The sequence below is a fragment of the Triticum urartu genome, chromosome 3A (genome assembly GCF_056163025.1).
Source record: "Triticum urartu cultivar PI428250 chromosome 3A, HENAU_Tu73, whole genome shotgun sequence".
NCBI classification, from domain to species: domain Eukaryota; kingdom Viridiplantae; phylum Streptophyta; class Magnoliopsida; order Poales; family Poaceae; genus Triticum; species Triticum urartu.
The window spans coordinates 694,653,283-694,670,925 of NC_141875.1; the positions used below are offsets into that span (position 1 = coordinate 694,653,283).

General features: G+C 44.4%; 1 protein-coding gene across 1 annotated transcript; it reads right to left on the minus strand.

Moving 5' to 3' along the window:
• Positions 1–292: 292 nt before the first annotated feature.
• LOC125546037 (acetyl-CoA carboxylase 1) lies at positions 293–12,099 on the minus strand. Its single transcript, XM_048710149.2, has 30 exons — positions 11,877–12,099; positions 10,672–11,016; positions 10,355–10,561; positions 10,100–10,258; positions 9,837–9,929; positions 9,601–9,696; positions 8,850–9,117; positions 8,533–8,771; positions 8,325–8,364; positions 8,120–8,244; positions 7,893–8,009; positions 7,716–7,790; positions 7,576–7,632; positions 7,371–7,475; positions 7,187–7,273; positions 6,865–7,056; positions 6,555–6,743; positions 6,262–6,372; positions 6,073–6,162; positions 5,819–5,995; positions 5,646–5,723; positions 5,448–5,570; positions 5,086–5,355; positions 4,653–4,996; positions 4,290–4,527; positions 3,856–4,214; positions 3,553–3,763; positions 3,093–3,272; positions 833–3,007; positions 293–670 (listed from the first exon to the last, which is right to left on the minus strand). The coding sequence occupies exons 2-30, from the start codon at positions 10,990–10,992 to the stop codon at positions 614–616; spliced, it is 6,783 nt and encodes a 2,260-aa protein (XP_048566106.2). The 5' UTR covers positions 10,993–11,016; positions 11,877–12,099; the 3' UTR covers positions 293–613.
• Positions 12,100–17,643: the final 5,544 nt, after the last annotated feature.

Sequence of the window (17,643 nt, forward strand, 5' to 3'; positions counted from 1 at the left end):
ACTGCAGGCGTTTTTGCGCAACCAGCAGCTCAAAAGAATTGAAAAGAAAGATAATCACTTTGTTCTCAATGAAGAACAAACAATCCATACATTAATTTTAGAAGAAAAAAAAAGGTTGCTGTAAGGGGCCGCGCCCCCAATTTCATTTATCATCATGAAACTGCTAAAACATCCAACATATCACCCCCAAAGTTCTCAGAGTATACATCACATAACTGCAGCGAAAGAAAACTCAGCATTCCCTCCCACTGAGGAAACTACGACTAGCACGACGATCATCACACATATCTCGTAAATTAAGATGATGAATCTTGCATTGCAACAACTCACACTGAATATCTATCCAGCATACATATGCTTTGTGTGTGCCTATTTGTAATAATAAAATATACAAATGTTTCTGGAATGCCACCTACCTATGTGCAAACAATGTGTTCAGTCTTCTTCCACTGAACCCTCCCCTCTCCTGTAGATCGCCACGCAAGTAAAATTTGCTTGTCGTCTGCACTTCCGTTGGTACCCAGTCCACCATAGACAGGACTTGTTTGGTGGCAACAAGCAAGGCCGGTTTATGCTGGCTGGATGGATGCGTTATCAAAGGGCGGGCCAGTCATCAACCAAGAAGCTGCCTGAGGCCATCCATTACCTGCTCCCTCTTTGCAGGATCCATCTGTACAATCAATCAAATGTGTGTATCAGAGAGATGAACTTAGGAACAGAAAGAAAAGAAAGAATATAACTAGGAAAATTATACAGAAACAAAGAAGCAAAAGAAACTTATTAGGAAATGTATACAAGAAAAAACACATACTAATAAGCAAAAGAAACTTACTTTGCTGAGGAGGAGCGAGAGACCGTTGGGCAAGGCCTTGGCATCAGAGGTTTCGGCGAGATTCGACAGCAGTGTGGACGCTCTCTCAGCTTTCAGCTCCTCAAGATACTTGCCATACTTGTCAGGATCATCTTTCCAGGCGAAGAAGGCTTCATCGTCGCTCCACTTCTCGCCGTCTCCTCCTTGAGAAGCCAGATACCATTTCTTGATGCACTCCAACGCTGCTCTGTGAGTGGGCATCTGCTGCTCGCCGGCGGCTTCTCTGACTTGTTTGGCGAGTGAGTCCTCGGCAAGCCTCCTTAACAGTCTCCTGTAGAAGAAGGCCCGGGACTCCTCCCAGTCCACCACCTTACTGATGACACCTTTGGCAGCCATTCTCGCAGAGGTGTCGTGCAACTCAGCAAACCGGGTGGCAACCTGAGTATATATGGGCATCAGCTGCTTCCTCCGGGCAGCCATGCTCCTCCTGATGGTCTCCGCCGCCGCCGCCATTTCCCAAGGACTAGGGCTAGCACTAGTTTCTTTAAGGAGTTTAGCATTGAGGCTGATCAACTCAGGGTCCAGCCTTAGCATACTCTCTTCCAGTTCATTTGGCTTGAACTTGATCTCAATGAGTCCTGGTGCCTCAAGGACATTCCCTCTCGCAGTCCTCTCGGCATACATCTCAATGTGCTCAGGATTGATCTTGCTGTCCACCACAACCCATGCACCTCCACGCAGCTCTCCAGCCTTTGGTATGTACACAAAAGCAGGCTGCTTATACGTCCTCAGATTCTCAACAATCATAGAACCAGCCTGAAGGATTCCTTCAAACAGATCCCTTTGCCCACCAGAAAAGCCTCTCCAGTTAGCAAGTATGAACAACGGGAGCTCTTCACGGTTGAAATCCAGCAGTGCCTGGGCTGTTTTTGCGGCCGAATCTGGGAACCACACCTGTCCAGCTTGAGGGACTACACGCTCAGCAGAATCAAGCTGACCAGGGTCAGCAGGGATTACTTGCATCACTGTCTCGGTTTCCACAGCTATGATACCAACTGGAATCCCACCCAGCTTTGCCCTTCCGGTAATAACAGTTTTGGCCCATCCTTCTAACGTTTCCACAAAGCTTTCTCTGTCAAACATACCACTCAACCACTTGCCTTGAGTGTCCTGAATGCCACAGATGGCAGCACGGGCATCACATGAATTCTCTGGAAAGTATGTTACAGCTCTCTCTGGTGGATCAAGAGATTTTACAATAGGAAGAGGACCACCAACATAGGGAGGAACATAGCTGAGCCATTTCAAGATAGCAGAAACACCTTCAAGATCATCTGACACAGTGAGATGAACAACTCCATTTGTAGCCATGATTTTGGGGCCACCCAGTTGCATCTGAGAGCTATAAACCTCGCGCCCCAGGAGCTTGTTCAGTGCAGAATACCCAGTCAAAATAATTGGTTGATCAAGACGTTGTATACACCGCATTCCTAACCGAGCAAGATAGGCCCCAATTCCAATAGCTCGGCCAGTCACAAATGTCAGAGTAAATGTCTCTCTATATGCCTTAGAGTAGGCACTGGCAATGGCACCACTTCCATGTAGATTCTCACAACCAAGTCCGTCCTCTTTCCCAACAATGGTATCAACAACCCATCTGGTTTCTCCGCTTTCTGGTACTTTTAGCTCATGGGCTATAACTGAAGAGCTTAGACGTGAATAATCTTGTTCAGTGAGGTAAATGTAGTGAAAACCACGTTCAGGGCTCTGGTCATCAGACCATCCAACATGGAAGCATGCCTTTATTTCCTCTGCTACACCGAGCCTTGCACCAGCAGTTGCTGACAAGTAGATTAGAGGAATTTTCCTCTCACAAGCAAGATTTGTGACAGCATCAAAGAATGCATCTTCTCTAGGACCAAAAGACCCAGCTTTAAATGTCACATCATTTGCAACAACTATAATCTCCCGGCCACCTGGAAATTCTGGTGTGGAGAGCTTCATGTTCCAAGCAACAACACCAAAATTGTTGCTACCTGGAGGACGCTCAACTGGAACCAAAGGAGTACCCCATGATCCAGTTGAATCAGCAAATATAAGCTCTGTCACTTCAGCATACCGCTGGTTATGCTCATTAGATTCTGCAACATGTGAAATACCAGATTCCCATGACTTCTTCAATGCTGTTTCAAATGCCTGCGGACAGAGTATTATTACCAATCTCAGTTAATCATGTTAACCAATTGTAGAGAAAAAAAGAAAAGAGATGTAGCTAACGCACCAATGGGAAATCATAGCAGTATGTGGTTTCATTTTTCCTAGCAGCGGCACGTTTCAGGTCAATAGCATCCAAAGGTTTGTATGGCTCATGCAATGCAATGCCATGCAAAGGACCAGCTGTGGGTGTGGCAGAGCGATAGAAAAGCTTATGTGTATTGGGGTCCTCCACTTCTCGGTAAATCTGAAAGTCAAAATAATTCAAGCATAAGAGCAATAAAGAGAAAATGGTACCTGGTACTTACAAGTCTTTTAAGTAGTGTTTAATAGAACTTTTAAAGGCAAAAATTGAGAGATTACCCATTACACTCATAATGGGGGTGATGAACATTTTCTATTCACTAACTAGATAAGCTAACAAAATCATATTTGATGACCTGTGGGGCTTTATCCATCAGAGGTAGTATTTGCAAAACTGTAGATGATAATGCTCGCGTAGCAGTGCAATAGCTAAGGTAACTTACATCAACAGTGCAGGTATGCCCAGTTACACTGGTAACAACAACTCTCCAAGCACCATTAGCCTGCCCATCACAATCCAACCATAGCTTCACTTCCCACTGGCACACGGAAAGGCGATGCATCCTGACACCAACATGCTCATATATATTCATAACCATATGCTTCAATAGTGTGCATGCTGTCTTCTCATCTTGACCAACTTCATTCGTCATCCTAACATAATGAGAAGCAAAAACCAAGTGAACATCTATGAACATATTTAATGCAATATAATCTGTTGAGAACATAAATAAATTTTGACTGACCTTGAAGATGGAATTAGATCAAACAACCGTTGTTCTCTCATTATGCACAGATACATGTGGGAGTGGCCTGACATCCCAGTCTCACTGTGAGCACGCAACTCTATTTCTTCTAGAGCTGCCATCAATGATCTGAGTATGCTGTTAGATGTGAATGATGATGAGGCTTGAACTTCATTATCAATACTTCCAAACAAAAACCCATTGGTCACACTTGGCTGTCTGACTATGGTACGAAGAAACATCCTTTGGTCATTTGATCTCGGATCTTTCTTGTTCTTTACTAGTGTGTACATGTGCCACTGGCGATCACGTGATGGGGTGTATTTCGCGTCATTGTAACCTTCTAAATTCACTTTGTCCTGTATTTACACATAAACTGTTAAGAGGTACTGGTATTATTGAAGGGAACATAAGCCAAAACAAAAGCTGAATACCAATTCAAGGAAGGTGGACAAAGGAGGTTCCACATGGCGGAGCATCGGGTCCTCCTCATAATATAACTTGTCAGATGACCATTTGAAGGAGTGGCGCATTGGTGAACGCCCTTCATCTCTTTGGATAATGCAGCTGACAACCCTAACACCAGCACCATTGAGATGTGATGTTATAGTGTTATCCTTCAAAATCTTGGAGAGTTTGTTGATCCTTTCTTGCGCTTGATCCTCATCACCACTATAAAGAGAAAACAGAGTGGAAGAGGTAACTAAAAAATCATGAAATTAACGACCAGTTCACAGAATCACACTCGTCTCCTGTGCAATAACAACAAACCACATAAGAATAGAGTGTAAACAAACCTGTCTTGAAGAGTGCTCATCTGATTGTTGATACCAACCAGAGCAATGTGCAGCATATTGCTACCGTTCAAATTTATAGGATTACCATTTGAGACACTTCCAACACCTGCTCCGTAATGTGAAGTCTCCTTTAATGCAGCTTCAATTGCAGTTGACAGAAGCTGAAGAGACTTGATTACAACCATTACACCCCATCGCCTGCCAATTGGATCCTCTACTTGTGGCTTTAGAAGTGACGCAGATTGCCCATTTCTTTGTTCAATATGCTCTTCAGAGAATTCCCATAAAGCAATTAGACCAGACCTATGCCATTGCATCCGGACGCTGCCCCTTACAAGATAATGCTGGAAGGTGATTGTGAGTTAGCCGGCATAAATTTGTTAATGTTCTAGTTGTCTCAAGAAAGAGTGTAGTAAAAAAAAATCAGTGATACCTGATACAATCTGCGTATGTATGTCTCGACTACTCTCCGCTGAAGAGTAGGATCACTGTGATCAAACAAAGCCACAAGGGCGTCTTCAACTGCAACCGGTGCACATACTAAATCTTCCATCCTTTCATTGATAGCCATCTTCCTCCTAGGTGTTGAAATCCGCTCTCCTTCCTCAGTAAACATCTCCAGCTCTGAAAGGCTTCTTGCTATGCTTGTGCGGAGTTCACTCAATTTGGTGTGCTCAAGAAGTTGGCTTGCTTTAAGCGCCAGCTGCATCAATTACAATAGATTTATTTTATTTTTCTAGACTATCATATCATGTGCAAAATAAATAGATGCAGATCATCCAAACTCAATTTTACCCCCGAGTATGCTGTATGGTTCAGGGCAGAGAAGCGAATCAACTGGTCCCTGTATGCAGATGGATTTGGATAGACCAATGCTTCCATAAGCCGTAGTATTAATTTATTTTTACTTTTCACACCCTTCAAAAGAACACAAATTGTCAGCACGAAAATTTTGCATATCAAGTCAACAGATTGCACAATAGAAGACATTACCTGGTGGGAGAACACAATATATACGACCTTCTCAAGGTCTTTTGCATGTTGAAGTCGTAGACGTTCTATCACATCAGACTGAGAATATAAAAACAAAAAGCACAACGGTTTAGCACGTTTTGGTCAGAAAGTGAGCATCGATCAAACCATTCCAAGCAATTATAAATAGTTACCTGAATGTCATCGCTGAAGAGTTCTTCAACAGATAAATACTCCTCAAACAGAGACTTGACAACCGCACGAGCATGGCTTTCTCTTCCACCCTCATATGACTTGACCAGGCTCATAAGTGGCTCTACAAGCCTCTCACTAGTGACCCTATCTTTCTCGGAACAGTATGCAAGATTAGCCTGCAATGATGACTTTGTAAGGAAACAACATGACACATAAAAAAGGAAGGGATGCCAAGTAACAGTCTCAAACTGACCTCAATGACTCCCCTTAGCAACTTGGCAGGGAAATCCTTGCTCTTCCGGAAGTCAGCATTCAACTCATACTCCTTGTACTTAGCATCCAACTGAGAACAGGTAAATCAGTTATCCATTTGATATGCAGCCGAAATGAAAAATGGAATAATAACTCTAAGATAAAAAATATAACTTGAATACTTATTCACCTCATTCCTAAGATCTTTCGGGAGTCGGGTTGCCAAAACGGACATGAGTTCTTGCCACTGCAGGAAAGGGAGCTCAGGGCTGTCTAGGCAGTTCAGCAAATCTTGTACAACCTGAAAGAAAAGGTACAGTCAGGAACTTATTGATTGAAGAAAGATGGTATAGTTTGTCACAATTAAGAGGTTAGTTTCTCTCTGTAGAAGAACTCATGCTCTGTTTTCCCATGGCAATGTGATAGACAAGGGAAAAGAAAAGTGGAAGAACAAGTATACACTGACAGTTTGATGTGCCTTACATGATTGATGTTATGTTCATATCCTGCAAGGATCATGTGGGCAGAATTCACACTTGCAGCAAACTTTTGGTGAACTTTGCCAGAAATAGCAGTAGGAGGTCCAAGTTTTGGAAAGGTGCCATGAAATGGTTCAGCCCTTCTCACAGAAGATGGGTCATCAAGATCCAACCTTGCTATCAGATCACTCGCCTGCACAAAGACAGCCATTTCAGCTACTATTTAAAAGATGCACGTATATTACGAGCATGAACCATATAGTACTTTTGTCAGAATGTACATCTAGTGCTGCAAACAGAGGAGGGGGAGGAACCTGCATGGCCTGACCCTCAGGCATGACAAAGTGAATGACACCAGAGGCCGGTAGTAACAGTGGCATGCACATTTTCATGACCTCCACCTCAGCATATGGCGTATCAGCAACCACATGAGAACCATCCGCGACCAAAAACCGAAGAAGCTTGCATGGTGTATCAGCCAACAACCTGGAAGGATCATGCTCTTTCTGTAATATATCATTCAGAGGACATAATTAATTTATGTATTTTCATACAATTTGCAGCTACAGTTACAACTGAAACAACCCCTATATTACATAGGAACCAAGAGGAGAGTACAGATCTAGCTATCTTCACCTGTAATAAGCATGTTCTCCCATTGATTAGAAGACGCGTGCCAGCAGCTTCTGTCTCGGCGTAAATTACATGACTGTTTCCATCCAACTAGAAAATTCACAATTGAAAATTGGTCAGACCATTTCCAAATAAAAAGAAAATTAGATAGATTGCGCTTGTATAAAAACTTGGTAGATATATCTACCTGCATTAAGAGTCCGCCATCTCGCAGCGAATGTATCTCTGCTTCAACCTCTGATTCATTAATTCTTAATTTGTAGCTACGGGGTCCACCTCGTACTGTCTCAATCTGCAGAAGAAAATAATAATTAGCAGATGTGACAAGGATACCAACTGGATTAGATGGGTATGGCATGGATAAGATTAAAGAGAAAATTATAGATAATTACCGTATATTTGCTCCCATCTATATTCAGTGTTACAGTCAAATTGACAAGAGAGATGTGCTGTGAACGGAAAGAGTTAGACAGTTTTATTCATATAGAAATTGGAATATAAACAGTAAGAACATTCATCATATAGTATGTACCTTTGGTGGTATTTGACCTTTACTGAGATAACCAACATAATCGGTTACAACACTCGAGCTCCTGCTTGATGCTTCCTGAAATATAAGAAACACAGTATTTGAGGATGGAAAATGGATCTTGTATGAAAGCTCATAACCACCTAATAAATCATAGTTCCCCAGAAAAAGAAATCATACATATAGAGCTCCACCAACAACTGAAAGGTACCATGGGGGCCTCTCTGCTCTAACACGCATTGCTATTCTGCTGTCTAGCCAACCAGTGTGAATCTTATTTTCTCGGTACTCTGCAGCCTGGCGATATGAAAATTTTTGAACATAAATTACACACAAAATTGTACCATGTTTTTCTTAATAAATGTACCATGTAATCAGAGAACATGTTTACTGTGGGGTTATCTTACATTCAAGAGATCCACAGTGTAGTCAACATTAGTGCGTATCTCTCCACGAATTTGGATCTCTTTTAACCCAAGTACCATATTGGCTATTGCCAATGACCTAGATTCCCCAAAAGCAAAAACATGACCTGCGAAAAAATTCATGCTGTTTAAGAGAAGCATCATCATGAGATATATGAGGAAACAGAAATTTACGCACATCACTTACCAAACTGGGAATCAGAGAACTCATGAATTGCACCTCCGGACTGAAACAAAAAACGATGATTCAGGTTAGGTTTGCCACACAAGATACAGTTTTTAACCAGGAAATTTATCGACATAAGAAACAGGAAAACTCAAGGGTAATGATAAGCTGCAGCTGTTGTGACATGTCATGTGGTATCAAAGATCATTCTGCATGGATGCAAACTTGCCTTAACAGAGAAATAGGCCCAAACATTGGGTTTACTTTTAAAGTTCAGCTCTTCCACTCTTCCACTTGTAGGCTTAAACCCATCATCTGGATCCTCGCTAGTAACTCTAACTGCTACACAATGACCCTTTGGCTTTACAGACTGTGCTTTGTCCAGATCAAATTTAGTTGCAACAGCTGATATTTCCTTCCAAGCGTGATAGCCACCTCCATGTTCTATTCCATAAAAGCGTCTGATCTCTGCAGTTATCCTTATATTGATTAGTGTGGGGGGAAAGAGATAATATCATCAACCATCAAGTTGGACAACTGGCCTACCTGGAATGTTGTAGAGTGGTATGCCCATTCCTACTACAACTTGAGATGCAGGTAAGTTTATTTCAGCAATCCATTCGGTCACAGGGTGTTCTACCTGCAACCTTGGATTAAGCTCCAGGAAATAGTATTCGCCTGTTTCCATGCTGTACAGATATTCTACTGTAGCAGCACCCTGATATTGCACACATTTAGCAAGCCGCCTTGCTGCCTGCTCAAGCTCTTTAATTGTTTCTGGAGGAGCAACTGTAATTGGTCCCTCCTCAATGATCTGTTTCACAAGTATATATATCGTGAGAAGTAAAATAAATATAATTTTGCTAAGATTTCTCTGCTATTATCTGTCTTGCACTAGTTAAATTTTTTTGGTTTCAAAATAATCTGTAATACAGTCACTAGACTTTTCAATATTCTGAGTTCAAAAACTTCAAGTACAACACATATATCACTATAGGAAGAAAAAGTTTGTTCTTGAATTCAAAATGCAACATTCAACTATTTAGTACAGTATAAGTATAACTAACAGTAATAAATGATTCCATTTAAGAAAATGCCAAGACATAAATTTTGTATAGCTCCTGCAACATTTTGCACTTTGCTAAACAGTACTATATGATTGCTACATTGTCCAATGAAGTTTTTATTCCCTGAAGCTGTAGAACTTCTACCAGTACTCACTACACAAATGTTTGGCTAAGACTAATTCCAACAAAACTGATATTGAACAACCCAATGCTTCAGGAGAATAACTAACCTTTTGGTGCCTTCTTTGAACACTACAGTCTCGACTGTGCAGTGCTGCCACGTTGCCATGCTTGTCACAGAGCAACTGAACCTCTAGATGTCGGCTCTACAAAGAAAGTACAGAAAGGCAAGATTTTAGCTAAATGAACTATATCAGTACAGAAGAAGCACTCGCTGAATACTGAACATGAGTAACACAAAGATACAACAGAAAATAATGGCTGTTATCAGCTTATCACGTATCACCTGAGATGCCACCTTCATAATAAATATAGGCGATCCGGGGACTTCTCCTTGCACTTGCTTAAACAATGCTCTGACCTCATCATCATTATGTACCTATAAAACCATTTGATGACATAAAAAACATCTTTGGTTAATATACAATAATTGCAGAAAACTTGGACTTCATTTCAAATGAACAGTGGAAATTACATGTAATTGTTTCTAGTAGAGCATTCCATATAACTAAGGTAGAGATGAATTGAAAAGATGAAAAGAATACCAACCTTCCTTATTCCTTTACCACCCCCGCCCCATGATGCCTTGATCATTGCAGGATACCCCACCACCTGACAACTAGCAACTGCTTCGTCTGTAGTTGAAACACAAGCGTTCTTATAGATCTCCTCAGGTATTGAGTGGCAGGTTTCTTGCGGAACTTTCACCTACAGCGTGTATTGATTTAGTTTTGAGAAATACACAGTGGTGGAGAGAAAAACAGAAGAGCAAAACCATAAAGAAATAGGACAAGGTATACATACATGTGACCCGCTCCATGGAAGAGTTGGAACTCCTGCTGCTTGTGCAATAAGAGAAGAACCAATCTTATCGCCTAGTGCCCCCATCGCGGCTGATGGTGGCCCAAGAAAAATGATTCCCTTTTCCATGAGCGCGTCTGGAAGTTCTGGGTTCTCAGAAGCATGACCCCAGCCAGGCCAAACTGCAGAAACCCGAGTTCTCTCTGCTATCTGTGACAGGACAGGTGAATCAGAAAGATTAATAACTAGTCAAGTATCCAGCATAATGAACATGGTAATCCATAAGTAGTAGGTGAAAAAGGATGATCAACTGCACTAACCTCCACTATGAGCTGTACATTTGCATAGTTGTTATTGTTCGTTCCACCAGGAACTTCTAAGAACTGGTCGGCGATTCTTATGTGCTCCGCATTTATCCTGAGGTCCTCTGGAGTTGCCATAGCCACCAAGAGAATGGCCTTCTCGTTCCCAAAGGTCTCCAAGGCCCAGGTGCGGATGCTGCGCATGAATTTGACCGCAGCCATCCCATTGTTGGCAACCAGCACGCTGTGTATCGGCGAGTCACCCCCGAGCGCTTTACAGAATTCATCGACCGAGGACATCCTGTTGGGCGTCCCGTTTATTTGGTCAGATTCCACCATTATTGCCCCCTCCAACCTTCAGCGCTGGGAAAAGCAAAAGAACAAGTCCGTCCGTTAGCGCATCAATCATTTATGTCCGATTAGCGTAGAATTGCAGCACTGGGATATTTCTTTTCGGTTTGGCATGTGTGTGCCCTTTTTCTGTACCAGATGCTAAAATGGTACTACAGAAAACAACAACATGGTGGCACTAATTAACGGCTAGCTAAATCGGGAAATTCCTCCGGCAAGAGTGCCATGGGAGAGTGCAGAATTCTAGTCAACAACCAGCAGAACCAGAAGAGCAAGACCAGAGATCACATTAAAAATACGCGAAAAAAATGCTGTAGTCCACACTAGGGGACTGGTTAGTCCAAGCAGGAGCAAAGAGGGAAATGGACTTGAATTCCGGCATTCGGCAGAAGGAAGTAAGCAACAAGTGTGCCCAAAACCCGGCCAGTCGCGCGCGCCCACCACCCGCTCGACGTAATGCCAGACGGGGAGAACCCGGCAATCCGGCGACGGCACGGGTCGACTGCTAGCAGGATCTCGCCCCGCGTCCGCTCCGCGTGTACGGACTAGCTGGAAGCGCTCGGAATCACACGCCGCGCGCACGCAGAAGCAGTGGTATCTGGACCCGTGATCTCCTGGCGCTGAGAGAGAATCAGCAGGAAGGCCCTGCGCTGCGCTGCTTGGATTGGGGCCTGGAGGCAGCCTACGCGCGCTCGATTTGAGGCCGGCGTGGGCGGAGAGGCTAGCGAGCGTGTACATCACTGGTCAGTACGAGTCCATGGCAAGTCCGGCCCAGTCAATCGCCCGCACGCATAGGCGGAGGCGGAGCGGTCCAGCGAAAATCGGAAGATGCGTGCAGAAGCAGGGGCATAGCAAGGGCAGGGGGAGCTTACCGTGGGTCCGTCCGGAGGCGCGCCGCGAAGCCGTTCGACGGAATGCCGCGCGGGGAGGGAGGAGGAAACCCGTGCTGCGGCCAGATGGAGATCCAGATGGAATTGCGTGGTATAAATGCGCGCCGCGTCGCCGAGGCCGCTGGTGCTGGGGCTGCTGCTGCTGCTGCGTTGTGGTTGGAGCGATGAAATGCGTGCATTCATGGAGGAGTTGGGGGTGGGTTGGGGCGGGGCAGGTGGGGGGTGTGGTCTAGACGGGGACGACGGGTAGTTGGGCCGCATGGCCCTGGTTGGGCGGGCGGATGGGTGTGTGGTTGCACCTGTCTCTCCGGCGTGTCTGCCCTGGACTCGGGTAGGTAGGGCCCCGACGCCTTCGATGTGCTCAGCTCGCTCCCTCCGCTCCGGTGGCGTGCTCCGCTCGGCTTCGTCCACGTCCCCGTCCCCGTCCGGTCGTCCCGTAGTCGTCGCCTTGCTTCGACCACGGCGTCTTGTGCCGCCTTGCTTCTCTTTTTTTTTTTTTTTTTGAAACGCTTGTGCCGCCTTGTTGACTCTTGTTTGTTTGTTACCGTGACCCGGATTGCATCATGAACATGTTCTCTAGCTAGCCGATTGTCCCTTGTCACGGGAGTGGCATCTAGCATGTCCTTTCCCAAATGATATGATAGGTGCCACATTCGGCATGGAAGATAGCAGACGATCGCATCGCCGGCTCGGGCTGGTGGAATTCGATTCGAGCGTGTTATGGACATGACGCGCAATGGTACACATTCGATCCGGTCGTGCATTTATGGGGCGGGGACACGTGACGGGTGCGATGTGGACTCCCTCCGCTCCCGTTGGTACGGGGTCGATTTCATTTCCCCTTTGTGAATAGTTGCCCTTCACAGTCATGGATGGATGTTGTGTCTAGCATAGGTCCCAACGCTTTTGATGTCGACATCTCGAATCATGGCTGCGGGGGGGTGTTTATTTTGATTTCCGTGTGGTGTGTTGGTGATGAAACATGTTTGCGCTCTCGTGTCGCTGGTTGCACCACAAGGGGCATGTCATGCTTTGCTGACTCTTGTTTGTGATTTTCCACATGTGTGCACGAAGGTGTCTTATTTTAACAGTCATCAAGAGGGGAGGGGGTGAGGATCTCCACCCAAATGAATTACTCACAGGGGGGCGCAAGTTGGTAGTTTACGACTTACACTAAGCCACTACCACAACGTCTCCCAGTGCCTTGTTGACTCCCGTCTGTGTGTTACTGTAGCTCGGATTGCATCATGGGTGTGTTGTCTAGCTAATTGTCCGTGCCTTGTAACGGAGACATGCATATTCCAATGATTATGCGCCAACGATTCCAAATTTAGTTGACGGACACAAATCGCTTGCTGTACCGGGCTGGTGGTGTTCCGCCGAGGCAAACGGACACACGCGCACGCGGCAGTACACATTCTAGTCCAGCATTCATGGAGGCGGGGCTGGTGGAAGCTGTGATGTGGACTCCACTCCATTCTCGTTGGGGCAGGGTTTATTTTCCTTTGCAGATGAATAGTTGTGCTTCATGGTCACAGATGGATGGTGTGCTTGGCATAGGTCTCGACGCCTTTGATGCCTACATCTCGAATCGTAGTCGCGGGGTGTTTTGTTCTGGTTTTCGTGTTATGTGTGGGAGATGAAACATGTCATGTTCCCATGTTGTCCGTTGCGCCATGACGTCATATCATACTTTATTCACTCATGTCTGTGATTTTAAATAGGACGTGCATAACGCGATGTCATCAGTTCTGGAGCGAATGATTTAATCCCTCCCAACAGTCCCTACGACGAACGAAAAAGAAGGATCACGATCATATGAGCTAGCGTGCATCATGCGTGAATGGGCATCAGTTTGGCTCACTAGGCCTATAGTCATCGGTTGCGCAACAACGGCGTCTCGTTGTGCCTTGTTGACTATCGTTTGTTTGTTTGTTAATGTAACTCAATTGCATCATGTGCGTATTATCTAGCTAATTGTCTATGTGTGGTAGCGAATACATACAATTTTTTTTGAAATAAAACGAAACTTTATTCATTAGAAATAACCAATACATCGTTTGTGAGGAAGAGTACAATTTCATTGATAGGCTCCTCGAACCAATCTGAAGTTGAAGAAAATCTAGCTAACTTAGCAAGTTCATGTGCTACTCTATTTGCCTCTCTATTACAATGTTCGAAACTAGTCACGATAAAATCACATGCGTAGTGGAAGCAGTCATCGAAAATTGCCGCTGCCGCACCCGTTGACTGTCCTCCATCCTGCATGGTCTCAATCACCTCCAGCTTATCTGAGTTGATGATTAGGCGGTTGCACCCTGCCCTTTGCGCTAGTGTTAGTCCAAATTTGAGGGCTAAAGCTTCTGCCATCAGAACATCCGCACAATGGTCAATCTTTTCATTTCCTCCTGCAATAAACCTACCTTTGTCGTCTCGCAAAACTGCCCCCATCGTACCCTTCAGCATGTCATGGTCAAAAGAGGCGTCAACATTGAGTTTCACGAAACCCCTTGGGGGACAATGCCAACCCCCTTTTTTCATGGACGCCTTTGGAGATGATGCATTTACAAAATTGTATGTGAGGGCTATGATCCCCATTGATATCTGAGTTGCATTCTGAGTTGTTTCCCTGTGCACTAATTTCCTTCTCTCCCACTATAGATACCAAGCTGAAATAGCTATCATTTCTCGTCTATTTTGGTACCCCATAATACGCAAATCTTGATCTGGAAGAACTAAAAGGTATTCCAGTATCGCCTCTCCAGCACCATCAACCTCACAAGCTCTATCAATAATCTCATCTATTCCTAGCCTCTTCCAAACCTCCTTTGCTTTGTTACATAGGAAAAGCATATGCTTCGTGTCTTCTACACCCTGAGAGCAAGTAGGACAAAGGGGCGAGACCTTCATGTGTCTATTAGCAAGTGTTGCCCGACATGGGAGAATGCCATGTAACGTACGCCATATAAAATTTTTGACTTTTGCCGGACAGGATAATTTCCATATCTGACACCAAATAGGGTTAGTTGTGGTTCGCCCCATCCCGTTAGAGCGTTTTAGTTTACTGCCATACTAATCATTCCACTCCACGGAATAAGCAGACCGTACCGAGAACATACCATTTTTCGTATAATTCCAAGCAATGAAATCTGACATGTTATGTTGCGAAAGAGGGATTTTAAGAATCCGTTCAGCGTCAATGGGCCACATAGTTTGTCTAATCAGGTCCTCATCCCAAATATTGGAAACAGGGTCAATCAGATCAACCACTCTTGATTCAATTGTCCCCTCCTAGGAGTCACAATCTTCCTAGTGGCACAATTTGGGATCCATGCATCTTCCCAAATGTTGATGTTATGTCCATTTCCCACTCGCCAAATATAGCCGCGTTTCAGAGTAGTAATGCCTGCCATAATGCTTTGCTAGGTGAAGGAAGCACCATGTTTTGGCTTGGAATTCAGCAAATCGCCATCAGGGTAGTATTTGGCCCTTAGAATAGTGGCACACAAGGAATCAGGATTATCAAGGAGACGCCATGCCTGTTTGGCCAGCAGAGCCAGGTTGAAACAGTGGATATCACGGAATCCCATTCCTCCTTGGGTTTTTGGTACACACATTTTCCACCAGGCCATCCAGTGCATCCTCCTCTGATTCTCCTCGTCTCCCCACCAGAAATGCGTTATCGCGTCAATGATTCCTTTACAATTTTTTTTAGGAATTTTAAAGACCGACATTGCGTAGGTAGGTATGGCTTGGATCACAGCCTTGAGCAGGATCTCCTTCCCCCCGGCAGATAGTAGTTTTTCCTTCCAACCACTAATTTTCTTAACAATACGTTCAATCAGAAATTTAAAGCAGTCTGTTTTATCAACGCCCACATTTGCTGGCAAGCCCAAGTATTTGTCATTCAGGGCCTCCGTCATTATATTGAGCATTGTACACAAGTGTTCTCTGACCTCTACCTTTGTATTGGGGCTAAAGAAAATACTAGACTTTTCCACGCTTACCAGCTGTCCCGACGCCGCACAATATAAATCTAGTGTTGATTTCAGGGCCGCCGCATTATGTTGGTTGGCTTTCATCAAGATCAACGAGTCATCCGCAAAGAGGAGATTAGTTACTAGTGGGGCATCTCTACTCCTGAAATGTTCCCATTCTCCTCAGCATGCGAGAGCAAGGCATTCAACCCTTCTGTGCACAGCAGGAATAGGTAAGGTGATAGCGGGTCCCCCTGTCTCAACCCTCTAGTAGGCTTAAAACTCTCACTTTCCTCTGCATTTATCCTTACTTTGTATTCTACTGTTGTGACGCATTGCATAATCACATTAACCCACTCTCGACGGAAACCCAATTTCAGCATAATCTCCTTCAGAAAAGCCCACTCGACTCTATCGTAGGCTTTGTGCATGTCAAGTTTTATAGCACACAAGCCCTCTCTACCCTCTCTTTTGTTCTTGATTGTGTGAAAACATTCGTAGGCCACTAAAATATTATCGGTTATCAATCTTCCTGGTACAAAAGCACTTTGTGTTGGATTAATAATTTCTGGTAGAAGGATCTTCAATCGAGAGGTCACCATTTTTGCAATTATTTTGTATACCACATTACATAAGCTGATCGGCCTAAATTGGGATACCTTTTCTGGTGTGTTAATCTTGGGAATCATCACGATTGCAGTATCATTCCAACCATCCGGGATAGTACATGTGTTGATTGCTTTCAGAACCTCCTCAATTAGGTCTTCCCCTAGCATGGTAGCGAATACATACATATTCCAGTGATTTCACACCAATAAGATAGATAGTGGGCCCATCCAAATTTAGTCGATCGGTACCGATCTCTCACTCACTTGCTCAGGTTGGTGGTATTCGGTTGAAGCGTCTGGACACACGCATGCGACGGTACACATTCTGGTCCAGAATTTATGCAGTGGGGAGAGGTGGCAAGCGTGATGTGGACTCTCTTCGCTCCTGTTGGGGCGAAGTCAATTTATTTCCCTTAAGAGACGAATGGTTGGGATGCGTGGTCATGGATGAATGATGTGTCTAGCATAGGACCTAACGCCTTTGATGCCGACATCTCGAATCATAGTTGTGGGGTGTTTATTTCGCTTTTTGTGTGTTGTGTTGGGGATGAAACATCTCGTGCTTCCATGTTGTCGTTTGCGCCATGACGGCGTATCATGATTTGTTCACTCATGTTTGTCATTTAAGTATTACTATGTGTGAAGAAAGGCGTTTTCCTTTCAACTAGTAATAACTAGCAGAATGCCCGTGCGTTGCTACGGGCTATCCGCAATATCTGTAACATCCGAGTTCAACACAAAAACCCTATCCAATGACGCACCTTCCCTTTTTCTGTCGGAACCCCTCATTCTTGACCGATTTTCCGCCGTAGCGAGACATTTCTCGTTTTTTGTCTCACTGGCGCCACCTCCTTTAAAAGCATATGACAGCCAACTCATCTTCGCCATGCATTGCAGTAAGGATGAAATTTTCTTGTTTACGATATAATAGAGTGGGTTAAACTAACACATACTATTGACACAAAACAACAAATAACTAGAGATCTTTCCTAGTCACCAATAAGCTCCACCTCCATCCCACATATGCTAGAAGGGATAATTGTCGTTTTTCTCTTCTTCATATTTCCCTACGTCTTCTACTCCATGCCTCTTCGCCAATCCGTTTAATTGGCACCAACCAGCACCACGTCAACATTAATGTGTTCATCATCGATGCCTCATCTT

What these genes read in the sequence shown, in the direction of transcription:
- LOC125546037 (XM_048710149.2), bottom strand. Translation starts at nt 10,992, where the DNA reads ATGGTGGAATCTGACCAAATAAACGGGACGCCCAACAGGATGTCCTCG. An exon ending in AAGGTCAAATACCACCAAAG is followed by an intron (nt 7,633 to 7,715) that starts GTACATACTATA and finishes TTCCGTTCACAG; the next exon opens with CACATCTCTCTTGTCAATTT. An exon ending in TAGATGGGAGCAAATATACG is followed by an intron (nt 7,476 to 7,575) that starts GTAATTATCTAT and finishes TTTCTTCTGCAG; the next exon opens with ATTGAGACAGTACGAGGTGG.